General features: G+C 50.1%; 1 protein-coding gene across 2 annotated transcripts in view; it reads left to right on the top strand.

Annotated features, from left to right (window-relative positions):
* SLIT3 (slit guidance ligand 3) overlaps nt 1–20,520 on the top strand; it is a 619,464-nt gene that overhangs the window by 533,646 nt on the left and 65,298 nt on the right. For both annotated transcript variants that reach the window (XM_082378749.1, XM_082378748.1), the window contains exons 18-23: nt 27–170; nt 2,881–3,044; nt 4,125–4,257; nt 13,775–13,843; nt 16,365–16,436; nt 17,047–17,118. In XM_082378749.1, the coding sequence (XP_082234875.1) occupies nt 27–170; nt 2,881–3,044; nt 4,125–4,257; nt 13,775–13,843; nt 16,365–16,436; nt 17,047–17,118 (654 nt within the window). The remainder of the gene's footprint in view (nt 1–26; nt 171–2,880; nt 3,045–4,124; nt 4,258–13,774; nt 13,844–16,364; nt 16,437–17,046; nt 17,119–20,520) is intronic.

Below are 20,520 nucleotides of genomic sequence, written 5' to 3'. Positions count from 1 at the left end.
TGCTCACCCCACCCTTCTCCCTGCAGGATGCTGAGGAGTAACCTGATCAGCTGTGTGAGCAATGACACCTTTGCTGGCCTGAGCTCAGTGAGGCTGCTGTCCCTCTACGACAATCGGATCACCACCATCACCCCCGGAGCCTTCACCACGCTTGTCTCCCTGTCCACCATGTAAGTCCCCCTGGACCAATGGTGCACTCATTCTGGGCTCCTCTCCTGCAGACCTCTCCTCTCACAACACCCTACTATATTTGGCCCAAGGTCATCTATCCATCTGTCAACTTAAACACTTGGCAGGCTCCCTCCATGTGCCAGGCACCATTTGCTACTGAGGATTCCCAGACGTGGGCCCTCCTTCCTGGAGCTCACAGCATAGCAAGTTGCCACAGAAGGGAGGTCCGCAGTGATATGAAAGCCTAACATAGGCTTTGTTGAGGAACGCTGGAGCTATGCTCTGGAAGGTGAGTGGGAGTTGGCTTGTTTGCGAAAGCAGAAAGTGTATTTCTTTCAGCGGGAACAGCATGTGCAAAGGCCCTGTGCTAGGTTGAAGCAGAGCAGATATGCGGGACTGAGCAAAGTCCAATGTGCTCATAGTACAGAGTGGGCAAGGCTGGAGTGGAGACCAGGGCCAGGCTGTAGGACTGCCGTGGGCCATTTTGGTCTTCATCCAAAACACATCAGGAAGCCACAGAAGCTTTTAAGCAGGCCAGTGACATGATGTGACAGGGGGTTTTAAAATGATGTCACTGACTGCTTAAATGTGTATCAGAACCAGTTAGAATCTAGCTTTCTGGACGAATTTTTCTGCCCACAATATTCACTGTATTGGTAAGGGAGGCTGTTTAGAATAATGGTGAAAGCTTTGGGCTCTAGAGCCAAATTTTCTGGGTCCATATCCTAGCTTTACCTCTTGTTAGCTGTGTGCCTTGGAAGAGTTACTTCATCTCTCTGTGCTTTAATTGTCCCTTCTCATAATCCACCTCATAGGACTGTTATGAGGACTGAATTTGTTAATATTGGTAAAATGCACAGCAGGGGCCTGAGATATAAAAAGTACTCAGCACATGTTAGCTTTTATGGTTTCTCATAGTATTTCCATGTGGCTCTGTTACTCTTAGTTGGTGGTTCATGTTTCCCTCCCTTCCCTTCTCCAAAGACCCTTTGGAAGACAGAAGAGAAAGGCTATTGCTGCATCTCCTGTTGCTGCCCGTGGTCATGCTCCCATTCAGCCACCTCACTGGCAATCAAAGCCAAAGTCACAGAATGTCCTAAAGGCCCCACGCAGTCTAGTCCCTCAGAACCTCCTTGCATTCCAGCCCCACTGGCCTCACTGTTCTGCACACACCCCAGGCCCACTTCCACCTTAGAACTTTGCACTGGCTGTTCCCACTCCCTGGAGAGCCCTCCCCCTAGCTCCCTCCCCTCCTTCTATTTTTTGCTCAAATGTCAGTTGCCTCAGCCCCATCCCACCCCTCTGCCATCACCCCCAGTTCTTCCAGCCTTGCTCTTCTGATTTTTTCCATAGCACTGACCATTTTCCTAACATACTATACTTTTTGTTGTTAATTACATATCGTGTGCCTCCCATCAGCTGGAGCATACGTTCCAGAAGGATGAAGGACGGGGATATATGACTGTTTTGTTCACTCCTCTATCCTCAGTGCCTACCCCTGAGCCTGGCACTAAGCCTGGCCCATTATATAATGGTGGAATAAGTGGATGAGTTGAATGAATGTGTGACGTGAAGATAGAGGACAGTGGGTTAGGAACTAGCACGGGTGGGTTGGTTTATCTCAGCCCACTTCTCACCCCTCCTGGATGCCTCTGCACTGGGAATCCAAAGACACAAAAGATGCCGAGAGGGCTAGAGTCACAAAGCATGAAGGGAACCAGCTCCGACAGGGGAAGGAACTTGCCCACCTTCTCACAGCTACTGAGCGTCAGAGCCAGAATTAACCCCAGGAAGGACTGACTCCCAAGCCCTTAATTGCCATGTCAAACCGCGGACTCTCAAGGGCTCTCCAGCCCTCTTCTGTAACCTCCCTAAGTTTTACATTCCTCATTTGTGAGATGAGAATACTGTCCCCTCCTTCCTAGGGTTGCTGTGACAAGTCTGAATGAGAAAATGGATTTGTAAAGCGCTCGGCCCGGTTCCTGTCCTCTAGGAAACCCTCAGAAAGTGATAGCTGCCCTCATCCCTCCATCTGTCCCATCACTGCATCTGACAGATTCGTATAAAGTGCCTATGCCGATGTCCTGCTAGTTCCTGGAGACACAGAGCAGGACAGACAGACCTGGTCCCTCCCCTCCCCTCCGGGAATTGAGAGTCCAAAGAGGGAGGCATTACCAGCTCGGATGGATGCTGTGAAGGAAATGAAGGCGGATGAGGGGGGAGAACGGGACAGGGCAGAACTTTTCATTTCCCTTGAGACGAGGGGCTTCTCTGAGGAGGGGTCATTTAAGCTGAGGGCTGAAGGAAGAGGAGGGGCCAGCCAGGTACACCGTAGAGGAATTCATCCCCGGTGGGAGGAGCAGCACACATGAAGGCTCTAAGTGTAAGAAAATCTCTGCGGAGGAATTGAGGCAGTTCACACAGCTGGAGCTCATCAAACAAAGGCGGGCATGGTGGAGACCGCGTCATATCCATCCGCGGAGGTCTGGAATGAGACCCTTGCAAAGACTGCCTCCGGGTTTTAGAAGAGAGTCTGCCTTCCTTCTCCCAGACCTTCTACCTCCTTCGTCCTTTCTCCTTCCCCTGAACCGGAAGCAGACCTGCCTGGAGAGCCAGGCCCTAGGCTTGCAGACCTGGATCCCAGGACCAGCTCCCACGGGACAAGGGTAGAGGCTAACCATTCAGAGAGGGGCCCTTCTCTCCTCCCAGAAACCTCCTGTCCAACCCCTTCAACTGCAACTGCCACCTGGCCTGGCTCGGCAAGTGGTTGAGGAAGAGGCGAATCGTAAGTGGGAACCCCCGGTGCCAGAAGCCCTTCTTCCTCAAGGAGATTCCCATCCAGGACGTGGCCATCCAGGACTTCACCTGTGAAGGTAAGAAGGCTGGGGACGGGGCAGGGGAGCAACACCTGGGAAGACAAGGGAGCTACAAGAGAAAAGAGGTGCGGGCAGGCGGTAACTGCAGGTCAGGACCCCCCGAGATCTGATTCTCCTCTGCCCTCAGCATGCAGCCCAAGCTCTGAAGGGCTCTGCAGGCCTGCTTCTAGCCCACATGGCTCTGTCATGCAAATTAAGAACAGGTGCCTCTTTCTAAAGACATTTGACCTCCATCAGTCAGAAATCTGTCATAATATACTGCTTTTGTTAAAACGAGATACTTTACAGCCATCTGTGAAGACACTGTTGTACCAAATATCTTAATCTGCCGTATCCACAGTGAGGTTGGCACTCATTAGATGGTGGAGCACCCTTGTGCAGTACGCTACCTACACAACTGTACATGGGAGCCCTGGGCCGAAGTTTTCCTGCCTGCATCATCATGAGGCTGAGAGTATGTGCTCATGAGAGACAGACTTCAAGATGAGCTTCTGGGAAATTCCTGTCACTGGCTAGGCAGTACGAATACCTGAAGATTCAAGGCTTTGAGTGTCAGGATTCCAGAGGGCATATTTGTTTGCATAAATTCAAGCCAGTACAATTTTTACTTGGTCAACTTTAGGTTATATAGAGACGGATGAACTGGTTTGTAGATTAACTGAGGTTAAGGTATAATGAGGGCTGGGGACACACTGACCACACCAGAGGGATTGTATAGTGGAAGGTGTGGAGAGAGGGAGGAGAAGGAGGGGAGTAGATAGGGCCCTGCCCCTACCCTGACCGCTCCTTCAGTCAATTTGGCTTATCCAGACCTGGTTAACAGTAACCTCTTATATATCTAACACCTGGTTAATCAAGTTTTTAGCGTCTTTGTTTTATGTTAAATGTGGTAGAAGATGGGCAGCCCTGTTCCCCAACCCAGGTGCATCTTCTTCCCCTTCCAACCACGGATAAGACCAGCAAGCTCCTCATTCCCAGTTCAGGCTCGAAGCGGAGGGCTTCCCTTTCCTGCAGGCAGCTGGGTCGGGGAATGGGCCTCGCTCACCTGCGCCATGCTCACTCCCCGGCTCTCCACAGGCAATGATGAGAGCAGCTGCCAGCTGGGCCCGCGCTGCCCCGAGCAGTGCACCTGCGTGGAGACGGTGGTGCGATGCAGCAACAAGGGGCTCCGCACCCTCCCCAAAGGCATCCCCAAGGACGTGACGGAGCTGTAAGTACCCCCCCCACCACCGACACCCCGTAATCCCGCCACTACCGGCATCCGTCACACTTCACCCCTGCAAGCAAGACAGCCTGAGGATGCCCTACCTGAATGGGTCCCAGCAAGGTGGTGTCAGAGCCTCAGCAGGGGGCAGGCAGCAGCTTGCACGCGGGGACAGGAAGCTCCCCTCCCCAAGCCTCTGCCTGGCAGGTGACGGTATTCAGAATACAAGTGGGAGGGCTGTTGTCTCGTTTTCTCTGTCACCCCCAGTCCCCTGCTCTGCACTCTGCCTTCTAGATTTCCCCATAGTCCCTCAGTCTGACACCAGAAACAGCACAGGATAATCGTCAAAACATGGGCCCAGAGGCACTATGGCTTACCAAGCACTTCTACAAATATGATCCTGTTCTACCTTAAAAACACCCATTTTACAGATGAGATCTTAGTTCTGGGTTCTGCTAACTCTCCACCCAGGAGCCTTCTTATTGCATAGCCCAAGCTCCTGACACTAACTCCTCAGGGGCTCCTCCTGCCCCAGAAGCTCCCAGTTAAATGAAAGAGAGGCCCTTCTCTTCCTGAAGGGCTCTTACTGTTGTGGACAAAACGTTATTTCTGCCCCCGGGGAAGCTCAGAGCGTCCCACAGGCAGGGAGGCCTCTCGGGAAGGTCGCAGGAGCAGCGCAGCTGCGGCCCGGTGAGCCCCACACACGCACAGGCATGCGAGCCCCGTTCAGTCTCCCATTCGTTCGCTCAACGCGTATTTGTTGGGTGCCTGCCACTTGCGTCAGGTACTCTGCTAACACTGGAGAGACAGTGGTACACAAAACAGGCATGACCCCTCCACGCGTGGGCTCACGGTTTAATGGGGGAGGTTGACATTCACTCGATCATCTCAGAGGCACATGTGACATGACAGCCGTGAAACGCTACAAAGAAGAGGAATCAAGGTTGCTATGACATCCGAAAGTAGGGAGATTTGACTTCGATGTGAAGATTGGAGAAAGCTGCTCTGGGGAGGGGGGCGGGGGTGGAGCTGGAATCTAAAGGGTAAGGAGAGGAGGACGGGAAGGGAGGGAGGCTGCCTGAGCTGAGGCCGCGTGCTGGGAGGGGGCAGAACCAGGAGAGGGGCTGGCGGAAACCCAGAGAGCCCGGCCGGGCCACGCCACCAGCCACCTCTCACTCTGGCCCTCTCTGCCCGGACCCCAGGCACACCCCCTCCCCTGGGCCAGCTTAGCACGCGCCCTCTGGCTCTGCCGGTGCCTCATGGGGTGGAAGCTGACCACGCTCTGGTCTAGAACGGCTGAGAGGTTCCTGGGTGTGTGTTACAGCTCCCGGAGTCTCCTGACACTCAGCGAGGCTGTAACCAGGGCTGCCAGCCCAAGGGAAAGAAGGAAAGTCGGGATAGTCACTGAAAAGTCTGTGTCAGCCCTGGGTTTGGGCTGGGGCCGTGCGCTCAGAGATGTGCATGAGAAGCAGTGTGGTGAGCTCCACGCCCTTTCCCTGGTGGGCTGGGCTGGGCTGGGCTTGGGGTGGGGACTGCAGGAAATGACCCAGGTACATGCCTCCTTCCTGGGCTAATTGAGTGCCAAGTGTCACGTGTCAAAGAGAAGAAAATGCCGTGAAAACAGGCCCTCGGACGCTTTTCCCCAAAGCTCACGAAACAGATTGAAACGACAAAGATAATTGGCCGTAATTATAAGGTAAACTTCAGAGCTTTGGGAGGAGACCTGATTTCCTGCTTTGGAAATGATGGTGCTTCCCTCTGCCAGACGTGGGTTCCAGAGCCCGCCAAGGAGGGCAGCCCTCACCCCTGTTCCCAAACCATCTCCTGGAGGGGAGAGGGAGTATCTGGGGAGAGCAGAGGGAGGCAAGAAAAGAGATGCCAGAGAAAGTGAAAGCTGGCAGGCCCAGAAAACTGGGGCTTGGAGGTCTCTTGTTCAGGGACACTGGCTGAGTCCAGATTCAGTGTTTCCAACACTGGCTTTCCAGCTCCCTTGGCATCATTAGTTATCTCGGACAGAGCTGCCAACTTACAAAACAAAATTAAGTTTAATTCACTGAGAAGGGGTGGGTAGATGTATGTGTGTATGTGTGTGTACGTATATGTATGAATGTATCTGCGCATATAAACAGATGAAATACAAGCTCAGAGAGGTTAAGTATATACATATGTATATATATATATTCAAACTGTATTGAATAATTCAAAGGTATTAGAGCCAGGCACCGCTCCAAGGCTTTCCACAGAAAGTCCCATCTAATCTTCATAATCACTTCAAGGTGGTGATTATTATCAACCTCATTTTACGGATGAGGAAACAGAAGCTCAGAGAGGGTAATTAATTTGCCCAAGGTCACACAGCTATTAGCTAGTGGAGCCTGAATATGAGGCTCAGCTGCCTGACTCCGGAGTTGCCCGTGCAACACCCCAGGCCCCCAGTCGGACTACTGGCTTGGAGTTGGGGCTCCTGGAAGGGGGCTGCCCTCCTCCTCCTTCACCATTCAGTAGGTCCAAGAATTCTTTGTGTGGCCCTCGTCAGCACCACAAAGCTCGAAACAGAAATGGGGAACAATCCATTCAACGCTCCGTGTGGATTTTTTTTTTTTAACGTCTTTATTGGAGTATAATTGCTTTACAATGGTGTGTTAGTTTCTGCTTTATAACAAAGTGAATCAGTTATACATATACATATGTTCCCATGTCTCTTCCCTCTTGCGTCTCCCTCCCTCCCACCCTCCCTATCCCACCCCTCTAGGCGGTCACAAAGCACAGAGCTGATCTCCCTGTGCCATTCGGTTGCTTCCCACTAGCTAGCTAATTTACATTTGGTAGTGTATATATGTCCATGCCACTCTCTCACTTTGTCACAGCTTACCCTTCCCCCTCCCCATATCCTCAAGTCCATTCTCTAGTAGGTCTGTGTCTTTATTCCCGTCTTACCCCTAGGTTCTTCATGACCTTTTTTTTTTTCTCTCTCTTAGATTCCATATATATGTGTTAGCATACTGTATTTGTTTTTCTCTTTCTGACTTACTTCACTCTATGACAGACTCTAGGTCCATCCACGGATTTTCATGCGAGGCAGACGTGTCCTCGTGTGCTTGGGCTGGGGCTGAAACAGAGCATTTAAATGCAGATCAACGCAAAGGTTGACCTGCTCGAAATGCTCTAGTAGTTCTAAGGCTGGCAGGGCAAGAGTGCAGTCTTCTGAAAGGGTCCCTCAGGGGCCTGGGCTGCAGGCTAGAGGCAACGTTGGAGTTCAGAGTGTTCATGAAGGGCTTCCTACAAAGAGCGTTTTCCCACACCACCGCGTCTGCATTTCTGAAGTGAAACCTTTTGATTCCGCATCCTCTGAGCCTCGATGCCAGGTCGCCAGGGACATTCTGCACTTAAAACAGCTCCCTCGCAGCTCCCACTAGGCTCCGCAGTGCCAAATGCAACAGCACCTGGGGAGTTCTGGGGTCTTCATCACACAGACGATGTTTCCTGAGCATCTACTGTTGCCCGCTAGTGTACAGGGATGCTCTAGTGAGCAAAACAGACATGGTTCTGCCCCATCATCACAAATTCACGCAAAGGATGTCCCCAGGGGTTGCGGGGGATGGTATCAGGGAAGCGAAGCTCAAGCGGAGGCCAGAGCATCTATGTGAGGTAACAAGGAGGGAGAAGAGGGACCAGCGGGTGCAAAGACCTGCCCCCCGCACCAGGCGGAGCGTGGGGCGTTCGAGGAGGGGTAAGGTCAGTGGAGGTGGAACCAGAGGTCAAGGGAGAGTTTGCTGTAAGGTGAAGGCAGGCAGGGACTGCAAGTGTTAATTTTGTGTGTCAACTCCGCCACGCTGTGGTGCCCAGTTGTTTGGGCAAACATGAGCTAGATGTTGCCGTGAAGGTACTTTGTAGATGCATCAACATCTACAGTCAGTTGGCTTTTGAAGTAAAGGAGATCACCCTTTCTAAGGTGGAGGTGGGCCTCATAAAATCCGTTGAAGACCTTAAGAACAAAAAACTGAGGTTTCCTGGAAAAGAGGGAATTCTGCCTCCTGACTGTAACATAAAAATGCTGCTTGAATTTCAAGTCTGCCTGCCTGACCTTCCTTAGAATAAATTCTCTCTTCATCTCTCTCTCTCTCTCTCTCTCTACATATGTGTGTGTATTAATATATGTGTATATGTAATATATTCATATTCCCTGTTGGTCTGTTTCTCTGGAGAATCCTGACTGGTACAGGACAGACCACCGAAGGCTTTGCAGGATTTGAGCAAGAGTTGGGTAGCCCTTCTCCAACAAGCAGTGGAAGACAGGGAAGGATTTTAAGCAGGGAGAGAGGCCGATATAATCAGCATAGTCCTAACCAGAGCCAGGCTGGAGCCCAGGGCGACTGGCATGGTGGGCTCCAGAGGCTCTAGAATCATCTGTGTCATTGCCCATCCTCCAGGGTCCTGAACTTCCCTGTGTCAGATGAGGATGCTGTCAGCATCCCTGAATCCCAGTGGTCTTTTGTGCATTTATTCAACTGTTTAGCAAATGCATGCATTTGTGGAGCACGGCCTGCCCTGCAGATGGAGCTAGGCCAGGCCAAGGGTACTCCTTGACACCACTGTAGGTTTTTGTCTTTTTAATCCAAGGTCCTGTGAACAGCCTTTCACCACATTCATTCATTCATTCAACAGATATTTGAGGCCCTACCATGAGCTGAGCTGAGCATACTATGCTCTGGGATACAGCAGGAAGCAAAACTGGCAAAACCCCCTGCTTCGTGCAGCTTACATTCTAGTGAGGGTTAGCAAATCAATTACGGAGTAGAGCATATCCTCTTGGGCTGAGAGGGCCAAAAGTGAAAATAAGAGACACAAAGTGGAGAGGTGAAGCAACATAGGGCTGACTTCTCGGGCTCTGGAGTCCAACAGATCTGCATTTAGATCCCGGCTCCTGAGCTTACTGCTTATACCTCTCTGCGCCTCAGTGTTCTTGACAACAAAATGGACAAAAATACCCAGCAAAATACACCCCCCAACGCCAGAGGATTAAAGGAGATAACAGACCAGAGTCTTTCTCCCAAAGCACTGGCGTGTACACCTCAGCTAATGCCGGTGAATTTTGTCTTGGTTTTGTTATTGGCCTTGTCATTGTGCTGTCTGTGAGGTTGAGTAACGTACCTCAAGCCACACAGCAAGCCCAAGCCCTAGGCCCACCCTCCAGTGTGCTTGCCACAGGGTCTTCTAAAAAGACCCCAGCAAGGAGACTTGGGGTTTCGGTGTTTTGTTCTGGGTTCCATCTTAGATGCCTCAAGTTTGCTAAGTAATTGTAGCAAACAAACGAGAGAGAGTCAGAGAACGAGCAGCGGAAGAGGGTGAGAGAGCGCTGCCAGGCTGAGGCCAGACTCCTTCAGGCTGCTCCCTCCCCTGGGGTTAATCAGTCTCCCTCTAGCAGAGATGCTCTCTGGACCAGCGCCTCCCCAGCAGCCCTGCTCATTCATCCAGCTTCCGCCTCCCAGCTTCCCTCCATGCCACTCATCCACAAAGCACTTCCTGCAGGTGACCAGGTGGCGGCCCAGCTCGGCTTGTCTCCCCTCCTTCAGCCTGCGTAGACCCCGGAATCCCACCATGCCCGCAGCCTCCCTGCCCAGCGGAGGGAGCTGGAAGCCTCCCCGCAGATGCCTGCCCCTCCACCGCCACCACCTGATGAAGGGCAGGGCCAGTGTCCACACAAAATGTAAACGTCCTGCAGGTAATGCTGGGGAAGAGGCATTCAGGAAGCTCTCCAAAACGCCGGGCCCTGCACCTGTCTGCAGTCATGGCCTCTCCTTGCACTTTGGTTTCTAGGGAGTCTGGGGTTTTTTTTTTAATTTTTTTTTTTTTTTAATAAATTTTATTTATTTATTTATTTATTTATTTATTTATTTTTGGCTGTGTTGGGTCTTCGTTTCTGTGCGAGGGCTTTCTCCAGTTGCGGCAAGCGGGGGCCACTCTTCATCGCGGTGTGCGGGCCTCTCACTATCGCGGCCTCTCTTGTTGCGGAGCACACGCTCCAGACGCGCAGGCTCAGTAACTGTGGCTCACGGGCCTAGTCGCTCCGCGGCATGTGGGATCTTCCCAGACCAGGGCACGAACCCGTGTCCCTTGCATTAGCAGGCAGATTCTCAACCACTGTGCCACCAGGGAAGCCCTGGGGGGTTTTTTAATTGAGTTATAATTAACATAAAATATTGTATTTGTTTCAGGTACATAGTGATTGAATGTTTTTATACATTATGAAATGATCACCCCAATAAGACCAGTTACCATCCATCATCATATACAATACTATTGACTATATTCCTTATGCTGTACATTTCCTCCCCATGACTTATTTATTTTATAGCTGGAAATGTGTGTCTCCTAATCCCCTTCACCTATTTCATCCGTCCTCTGGCCCCCTCCTCTGACAACCACCAGTTCTCTGTATCTGGGAGTCTGTTCCTGCTTTATTTTGGTTTTTAGATTCCACATTTAAGTGAAATCATACAGTATTTGGCTCTCTCTGTCTGACTTATTTTACTTACATAATACCTTCTAGGTCCATCCATGTTGCTGCAAATGGCAGAATTTCATTCTTTTTATGGTTGAGTAGTATTCCATTGTATATATACCACATCTTCCTTATCCATTCATCTACTGATGGACACTTAGGTTGCTTCTATGGCTTGGCTGTTGTAAAGAAGACTTCTATGAACATTGGGGTCCATGTATCTTTTTTTTTTTTGTAAATTTATGTATTTTATTTATTTTTGGCTGTGTTGGGTCTTCGTTGCTGCACGCAGGCTTTTTCTAGTTGCGGTTCGAAGGGGGCTACTCTTCTTTGTGGTGCGCGGGCTTCTCATTGCAGTGGCTCCTCTTGTTGCGGAGCACGGGCTCTAGGCCCACGGGCTTCAGTAGTTGTGGCACGTGGGCTCAGTAGCTGTGGCTCGCGGGCTCTAGAGCGCAGGCTCAGTAGTTGTGGCGCACGGGCTTAGTTGCTCCGCGGTATGTGGGATCTTCCTGGACCAGGGCTCGAACCTGTGTCCCCTGCATTAGCAGGCGGATTCTTAACCACTGTGCCACCAGGGAAGCCCGGGGTGTATATGTATCTTTTCAAATTAGTGTGTTCGTTTTCTTTAGATAAATTCCCAGAAGTGGAATTACTGGATGTATGGTAGTTCAATTTTTCATTTTTTGAGGAAACTTCATACTGTTTTCCATAGTGACTGCACCATTTTACATTCCCAGCAGTGCACGAGGGCTCACTTTTCTCCACATCCTTGCTGACACTTGTTGTTTCTTGCCTTTCTGACAATAGCCATTCTGACAGGTGAATGAACTGACCACAGTGTGATCTGCCCCACCTCCCACTGTCCTCCCTTCACCCACCAGACTTTGGCCTCCCCAGCCTTTCCTTCAAGTTCAGGGCCCTCCCCAGGCTGCAGTCTCCTATGCTGCATCTCCTCCTTGGCTGCATCTTTCTGCAGGAAGCTTTGGGCATTGTCTATCACTACACCTTGTTCCTTTCCTTCAAAGCACACACTGCAATTTGTAATTTATATCACTTTATGTGTGTGTCCCTTCTCTCTCCCTCCCTCTCTCTCCTTCTCCCTCTCCTTCTCTCACTCTCTCCTTCCCCTCTCCCTCCCTCCTTCCCACACACACATTAGATTTTTAAATGCCAGAAAGTAGGCACCACCCCTATCTTATTTACCAGTATATACGGTACCTGGCACATTGCAGTTGCCCAATAAGTATTTCTGCCTGAATAAATGACTACATCAGTGAATACATTTCTCTTAGCTCCTCTGCCTGAGGGCATAATCTAAACGCGTGTGCTGCTGAATTTTAAGTCAGATGATCCAGCTCCCTGAAGGCAGAAATGGGGTCTGGTTCATCTTTGTATCTCCCCCAGCATCTAGCATAGTTCTTAGAGAAATAGATATACAACAAAGATTGAGGACCAAAGGGACATTAATCCAACATGCCATGGCAACCAGAGACCGTGTGGGGTCCTGCCCAATGTTCTGTGCCACGAGGATCCCTCAGGGCCAGCCAAGGGAATAAAGTCACTTGGCCTTAATTTAAGGTAATGCCCAATGCCTTACCTTTAAGGTAAGGTAAGGACAAGTTGTCCTTAAAGCTAAGCCCGGTTTGGTCATTGACACACTTACCCATATCACATTTTAACCCATTTCATCCCATTCAGTCATTTTGTGCTGGGTCTACTGGATGCCAGGCAGTGAGCTAGCACCTCATTACTCAAAATGTGGCCTGTAGACCATGAATGAGCTCCACCATCTCCCAAGAGCCTATCACGAATGCAGACTCTCCAACCTGATGGCAGACCTACTGGATCAGAATCTGCTTTTTAGCAAGATCCCAAGTGATTCATATGTACATTACAGTTTAAGAAGCCCTGAGCTAGAAAAAGGTAGACCTAGAGAGGATCTGCCTTCGTGGAGCCTAAGGCAGGCACAGCACCAACAAACAGCAGCAGCCGGATGTTGACTCTTATGGGAGAGGAAGCTATGAGAGCTTTATATCAAGGGAGACTCACCCAGGAGCTGAGAGTAGACATTATAAGCCATCTTAAAGATTTTGCTATTTTGTCCTTAGAGCAACAGGAAGTCCAGGGAAAGGGGTCTACAGCAAGGGTGGGGATAAATGAATCAGCCCATGTCTCCTCTTTAGGGTAGTAATAACCTTTGTAATTCATCATCAAAGCACGACTTCCTTCTCTATCTTCAACCACGCTCGGGTGTCTGATGAGCAGCTTGGCACAGGACCCCGCGGTCCAGGCAGGTCTAGGCTCAGCCTTTGCCCATTCAGGAGGGGTCTCCTTCTGTTAGTGCGGCCTCATTCTGAACCCTGTCCCCTCCTGCATGTGGTCCTCCTGCTGGGGACCATAGCACAGGGCTCCAGGAACATGCCCTGTCTCCTCAGTTTCCAGATGCATATCAGAGATACTCAACACGGAATTAGGGTTCTTAATGGCTCAGCTCTCCACAAACTCCGGTAGCTAAATAGAGGCCGTTTGGAACTGTGATAAAACTGCAGTCAGAGAGACCTGGGTTCAAGTCCTAACTCAGCCACTTGCTGTGTGACCTTGGGCAAGCGTTTTAACATCTCTGAACTTCTGTTTTCTCAACTGTGAATCCCTGCCATGTAAGGGTATTGTGCAAGCCAGGTACAAAGTGGGTGCTTTACTCAACAAATAATTTATTGAACACCTACCGTGTGCCACTCTGTACACAGTCTTAGGGGACTCCAAGCCTGGGCAATTTTAGGCAAGAGCCCTGCCATCATGGAGCTTAGCAGCCCAGTGGGGAAAAGTGTCATTAGTTGAGCAATCACACAAATAAATATTAGATGACAAATGTAGTATATGCTTTGAAGTGCGGGAAAAAAGAGCTATGAGAGAGCAAAACAGGGACCCAATCCAGCCTGGGAAGTCAGGAGAGGCATCTTGAGATAACGGCAATGTGCCCAGTGTCTCTTTGCCCGACGTGACTCTGCACCTCTCTTTCAGGTACCTAGAAGGAAACCACTTAACAGCCGTGCCCAAGGAGCTGCCCACCCTCCGACACCTGACACTCATGTAAGGAGCCCAGCGTTGGTGGGATATTTCATTTTCTGTCCTTGGGGAGCGCAGGAAACTGATGCAGAGGGTGGGTAGGGCGGCGCTGCAGGCTTTGGGGCATTCCTGCACCTTTTTTTTTTTTTTTCTTTATGTTCTTGGGAGCAGCTCCTGTTTCGAGGGCCAGTTGGGCCTGCTGACGTTACTGCTTTTATTTATTATTTTATTTTATTTTATTTTATTTATTTATTTATTTATGGCTGTGTGGGGTCTTCGTTTCTGCGCGAGGGCTTTCTCCGGTTGCGGCGAGCGGGGGCCACTCTTCATCACGGTGCGCGGGCCTCTCACTATCACGGCCTCTCTTGTTGCGGAGCACAGGCTCCAGACGCGCAGGCTCAGTAGTTTTGGCTCACGGGCCTAGTCGCTCCGCGGCATGTGGGATCTTCCCAGACCAGGGCTCGAACCCATGTCCACTGCATTGGCAGGCAGATTCTCAACCACTGCGCCACCAGGGAAGCCCCCATTCCTGCACTTTTCCCCCTGGGTGGAGCAGCAAGAGGCAGCTGGGAAGGATGGACTGGCTGGATGTGCCAGGTCTTACCCAGTGAGGACTTCACGCAGAAGTACCCAGATCCTGGCCTCATTGGCCACCTGTGGCACCTTCCTCCTTGGCTTGGAGCCTCTGACCTTCTGGTCTCCCAATTAAATTCCCGAGATCCCTCAGTTTCTTGCAAGCTGTGGCTACACTTAAGTTTGCCAAAAGCATAAATTTGGCATTTCTTCTTCCTCCTTCTTTAGTTACTCAGAAAATGTTCTAAGGAGCTGGTTCAAATTGAGGTTCCTTCAGGTGGGAGCTGCTACTGGCTCCAAGTCGGCCAAAACCCAGGAAAACCTCTGAATGAGGAGCAGGGCTGCTGGGCACGGGCGGGGCCCAGGAAGCTGGGGAGCCCTTGAGCTTTGTCCCTCACTGCCTTGCCAAGAGGGCACCCAGGATCCTTGGGCAAGTGCTGTTGAAAGATGCCCCATCTGCTTAGGGGGCAGGGAGCCCCGGAGCAATGGCCCTCTACCTCAGCTGATTATATATCACAGTAGTTTGGGGTTTGTTTTAAATACTGATGCTCAAGCCTGCCTTACACCAATTAAATCGGAATATCTGGGCATGAAGCCTAGGCCTCGGAGAACTGAAGCTCCCCAGATGATGCTAATGTACAGCTGATGTTGAAAACCACTGCTCTGGATATTTATCCTCGGGGAGAAGCTGGAGCTTGCAGTTGGCAAAGGACCACACTCCCACCAACCTCATTCCCCCAAGAGAGAATCTGATAAGATGGAATAAATGAATGCTGGAAGAGAGGGACGGTGGAGGGACTATGAGGAGAAGAATTGATCAGGGGGAAAAAAGCACTACAACAAGGAGAAATTGTTACCTTATGTGTTATGTTTTGCTGGTAGAATAAAATCGATGGATAGACATCATTGAATGTTTGAATAGCTGAATAAATGAATGAATGAATGAATGACAATTGGTGGAATGACTGACTGAATAAATCTTCAGTAAAAAAATGAACATTTGGACTAATGGGTGGATAGGTGAATAGATGGATGGGTGGATAGATGGATGGATGGACAGATGGGCCAACAGATGGACAGATGGGTGGCAGATGGACAGATGGATGGATGGAGGGATGGATGATAGATGGGTGGATGGATGGGTGGATGGACAGGTGGATGGATGGGCTGATGGACATATGGGGAGGATGAGTGGATGGGTGGATGGATGGGCAGACGGATGGGTGGACAGATGGATGTATATATAGATGAATGGGCAGATGGGTGAATAGATGGGCGGATGGGTGGGTGAATAGACAGATTGGCAGATGGGTGGATGAATGGGTAGGTGGATGGATGGATGGATGGATGGGAAGGTGGGTGGGGGGTTGGGTGGATGAATGGATGGATGGGCAGATAGGTGGATGGACAGACCAGTGGATGGATGGATGGGTGGGTGGACGAATGAATGGGCAGATGGGTGGATGGACAGATGGACAGATAGGTGGGTGGATGGATGGATGGATGGATGGATGGGAAGATAAGTGGATGGACAGATGGATGGACGGGTGGATGGATGGATGGATGGGTGGGTGGGTGGACGAATGAATGGGCAGATGGGTGGATGGACAGATGCATGGATGGACAGATGGACAGATAGGTGGATGGATGGATGGATGGATGGATGGTTGGATGGGAAGATAAGTGGATGGACAGATGGATGGACGGATGGACAGATGGATGGATGGATGGATGGATGGGAAGATAAGTGGATGGACAAATGGATGGGTAGATAGACAGATGGGCAGATGAATGGGCAGACAGACAGATGGTTAGATAAACGGGCAGATGGGTGGACGGACATATGGACAGGTGGATGGGTGGATGGATGGATGGATGAATAGCAGGCATGCATGCATGTGTGAAAGTTGGGAATGACCCCCTTTGGATGCAACTAACAGTACAACGTGACCCTTCTGCTTACTTTTCCTAGTGACCTGAGCAACAACAGCATTGGCACGCTGACCAACTACACCTTCAGTAACATGTCCCACCTCTCCACCCTGTGAGTACAGTGAGCTGCTGTGATTAACACGGGCCTGGTACTAAGTGCATCCTTCCTCTGTCCCCTCAGGCTTACATGCTCCGCTCTAGTGATCCTCAGGGCTGTGGCTGACCCAGCACAGGGCAGACCTTAATCATCAGAAGGAAAACAGAGTAGGTCAGAACTCCACTGTCTGGGCGGTTAGAGAGGAGTTGGCACCTAATTACTTCTGAAAAAGTTCCTCTTTGGAATACCTTCTGTGATTTGTGAATTTTCTCTCCCAGTGAGGGTTTCCCTACACAATTATATTTTGCTCAGACCCATTCATTTCCCATTAGCTCTGTACACTGTGAGCACTCACCATCTGACAGTAGAAGGAGGTGATGGCAAAGCTGGTCAGGGAGCCAGCCTGCTAAGGGACATATGAGGAAACTGGGAAATGAAGCCCGTGAGCTTCCTGGAGTGATGGGGACTGTTTCTCTTCCCCTTATCCCTAGGATGCTTTTTGTCAGTCTATTAAAATTGGGCGGGTAAAGAAACCATTCGCTTTGACTGGTCCAGCGTGGACAATGCATGCTTCAGTAGCTGAGAATAGGAAGAGCCAACAGAGCCTGTGTGTCCTCTCCCACAGGATCCTGAGCTACAACCGGCTGCGATGCATCCCCATCCACTCCTTCAATGGGCTGCGGTCCCTCCGAGTGCTGTGAGTACCCCAGCGCGCTGACTTCAACTTATACTTCGCTGGGTAACAGCAGGCAGGACTGAGCACTCGTGTTCCCTGCCCTTCTTTGCTCAGAGCCCACTCTGCCCGCCATGCGTCCCTCCCCTACCCAACACTCTTAATTTGCTCAATGGGGCGGAGAGAGCTCATGCTTAAGAGTCAGTGATTCCCTGTTCCAGCTCACTTCCTCTGTGGAACCTGGCACACATCACTAGCTCCTGTGAGTTCCTACTTCTTTATGTGCAAAATGGGATCCGTAGCACATCCCTTGCGAGGATTAGGATCTGCAATTCTATGCAATTCTATTCTGCACCCTAGCTAGAGCACACTGTGCAGCACTTGGCCGCTCTTCTGATGACCATTACATCACAGTTGGTCCCTCCGGCTTCGGAAGGGCGATGTTAACACTGTGAACCTCTGCAAGGAAACCAAGCTCTTGCAGCGGAGAGCCCAAGCTGGAAGCCAGCGGCCAGGGCCAGCGCACACACACAGCCATCCGTTCGCAACTGAGTCGACTCATAAAGTATCTTTAAAGTTTTAATAAGTTGCCAACATTTAGATATCAGGAGGTTTCTCATATAAATCCTGATTTCTACACTCTCTTGGAAAATGCAGAGACCTGGCCTTCCAGGGCTCCCCTCTGCATTCCTGCAGGGCTGAGCCGTCCCGCCCCTTTGAACAGAGTTCTGCAGTCTGCAGCCTCCACACCGCCCACCCACCTCTTGTCACCTTGCGATACCTGCCTGGCCCTGGCCTACACAAGGGTAGTGGACAGCCAGCTGAGGCAGATGAGCTCTGAGCAAAGGCAAGATAGCCATGCAGTCCCCTGCTTTCCAGGCATGGTTCTGCCCCTCCCTAGCTGTGTGTCTTCTCATCATGAAATCAGATAACGATGGTCATGGCCTCACAGGGTCTCATGAGGATTAAATGAGATACTGTACGTAAAGCACTTAGCACAGCTCTGGCCCATGGTAAACACTTCATATTCCTTTGTTACGACTATTCTCACATGAGCACTTGCGAGAGCAGGAATGGCACCTCCCTGCCACCCCAACCCTGGGCCCATTGTCACCTGATATTTCTGCCTGCCCATCTTGCACCTATTTTGTTGGCAAGGGAGGAGCCTTTGAATGATATTCCCATGAGAACAGAGATGCCAGACACTCTGCCCCCAAACCTATCAACTTCTTTCCCTTCTGGCCCATTATGACTATAATAGTGAAAACCGTATTTTATGGGGCTTTTCATGGTCATTGCCTCATAGTGCTGTGCGGTTGAGAGGGTTATGCCCATTTTAAAGATGGGAAAACTGAGGCCCAGATTGGTGAAGTCGCTGGCCCAAGATTCAGCAGTCAGGAGGTTGCAGAATCCAGCCTCCGGACTCAGAGCCCCGGGATCCTTACCAGGACCCAGTTACAGTCAGCAAACAGCACCCAATGAACAGGTCCATTCCGGAGCCTCCAGGCTGATGTGATTTATTGAGGCCCACAAAACACCAGTGTCAGCGACAACTCCCGCCACATGTCATCTGTGCTGTTATTAAAAATCAATTCTGTGGGGGGCAAAGAAGTACCCGCGCTGACAGTGTGCAATCTGTTACTGTCACTTACTTATTATCTGTCTTCTCTGGGGAGCTCGAGAATGGAAACATCAGCAGAACCATTTCCCTGTTTCGAGTTGAACACAACGGGAGATGGGCTCATCTCATTGGCTGGGGCTGGACCTGCTGCCCCACCCCCTGCCATCCCCCCTCAATCTCAATCTATTGTCCCCCATCCCAGTCTTCCAGTTCTGGGTATAGCTTGGCTGCCAGGGGGTGCGACCTGCCATTTCAATGGGATCCGTGTGCCTGTGTTCATAATTAGAGTAGCTCTGGTTGGGACAGCTCAACATGTGGAAGGGAGAAAGAGACAGAACGTTTGCCTGTCCATCTGTCTGTCTACCAGGGTGGTGGGGTGCACATCACCCCCCTGTCCAGGATTTCCTCCTTCCTCAGCACCTCGTTGGTGTCACTCCAGAACCAGTGCTGTCATTAGTTCACCAGGAGTCCACATAAACATCCAACACACTGGTGCTTGCTTCTTGAATTCAGAATGAGTAGGCTTTTCGCACCATCATTTTAGAATCATGGGCTCTCATAGATAAAAGAGGATCTTAGAGACCCTCATTCCAAGTATCTACCTCAGTGGCGAGCAACCATTTTCTGCATAAGGGCCAAGGCAGGAAAAATTAAAATGTTTATGGGCTGCGTTTCTTTTATGATATTTGTATCTTTTCTCCCAGTAATTGCACATCTAGGAATTTTTACGAAAGGGTATCCAAAACAGAGAGAAAGGTTCTCTGCATTAAGATCTTGGTTGCACTGTTATGTTTAACCTAAATTCTAAATATTACCCTGAAGGCCACAGTGGGGAAATATTTAAGGAAAGCATGATGCAACCAGTCGATGAAGTGCAATTATTTTTTTTTAATTTATTTATTTATTTTATTTATGGCTGTGTTGGGTCTTCGTGTCTGTGCAAGGGCTTTCTCTAGTTGCGGCAAGTGGGGGCCACTTTTCATCGCGGTGCACGGGCCTCTCATTATCGTGGCCTCTCTTGTTTCGGAGCACAGGCTCCAGACGCGCAGGCTCAGTAACTGTGGCTCACAGTCCTAGTTGCTCCGCGGCATGTGGGATCTTCCCAGACCAGGGCTCGAACCCGTGTCCCCTGCATTGGCAGGCAGATTCTCAACCACTGCGCCACCAGGGAAGCCCCTGAAGTGCAGTTATTAAAAGAGGAAAACTAATAGCAGAGTGGGAACCTGTTAACCACATTGCATTATGTGGAAAAATAAGCCTAATTTGTATATTGTTACAATTATAACTGTATATATGTACAATTGTAACATATATACAAATTAGGTTTATTTTTCCACATAACACCATGTGGTAAACAGGTTCCCACACTGCTATCTAGTAACTATAACCATATCAACTATAACATTGATAACCATGAAGAAGGACTATAAGGGAACATGGGCAAATAAATGAAAAAAACCATTGATAGCTAACGGGTAATATCAAATCATTTCTGTAATAAGTGAAGACAAAGATGAATGGAGGCAGTAACATATTTATAATTTGGGGGGTTGGGAAGCAAAACAGGATTTTGGAAATCAGAAATTGCAGTACCTGGAACTGCATGTGGTCATTCATATATTCTTGTCTCATTTCTAATGGGTTTCATTAATTTGATTAGAATTTCAGAAATAACCAGAGACCCAGGGATGCTGGCAGTTTGGGGTGAGAAAGGAGGAGGAGCGACAAGGTTCAGCCATAGACAAAGGCCAAAAAGTGTTCTGGAAAGCAGCAAGAAAGACCTGACATTCAGGAGGGAGAGAGAG

The sequence above is a fragment of the Balaenoptera borealis genome (genome assembly GCF_965194805.1).
Source record: "Balaenoptera borealis genome assembly, chromosome: 2".
Classification (NCBI taxonomy): domain Eukaryota; kingdom Metazoa; phylum Chordata; class Mammalia; order Artiodactyla; family Balaenopteridae; genus Balaenoptera; species Balaenoptera borealis.
This window is presented reverse-complemented; position numbering and strand designations above follow the sequence as displayed.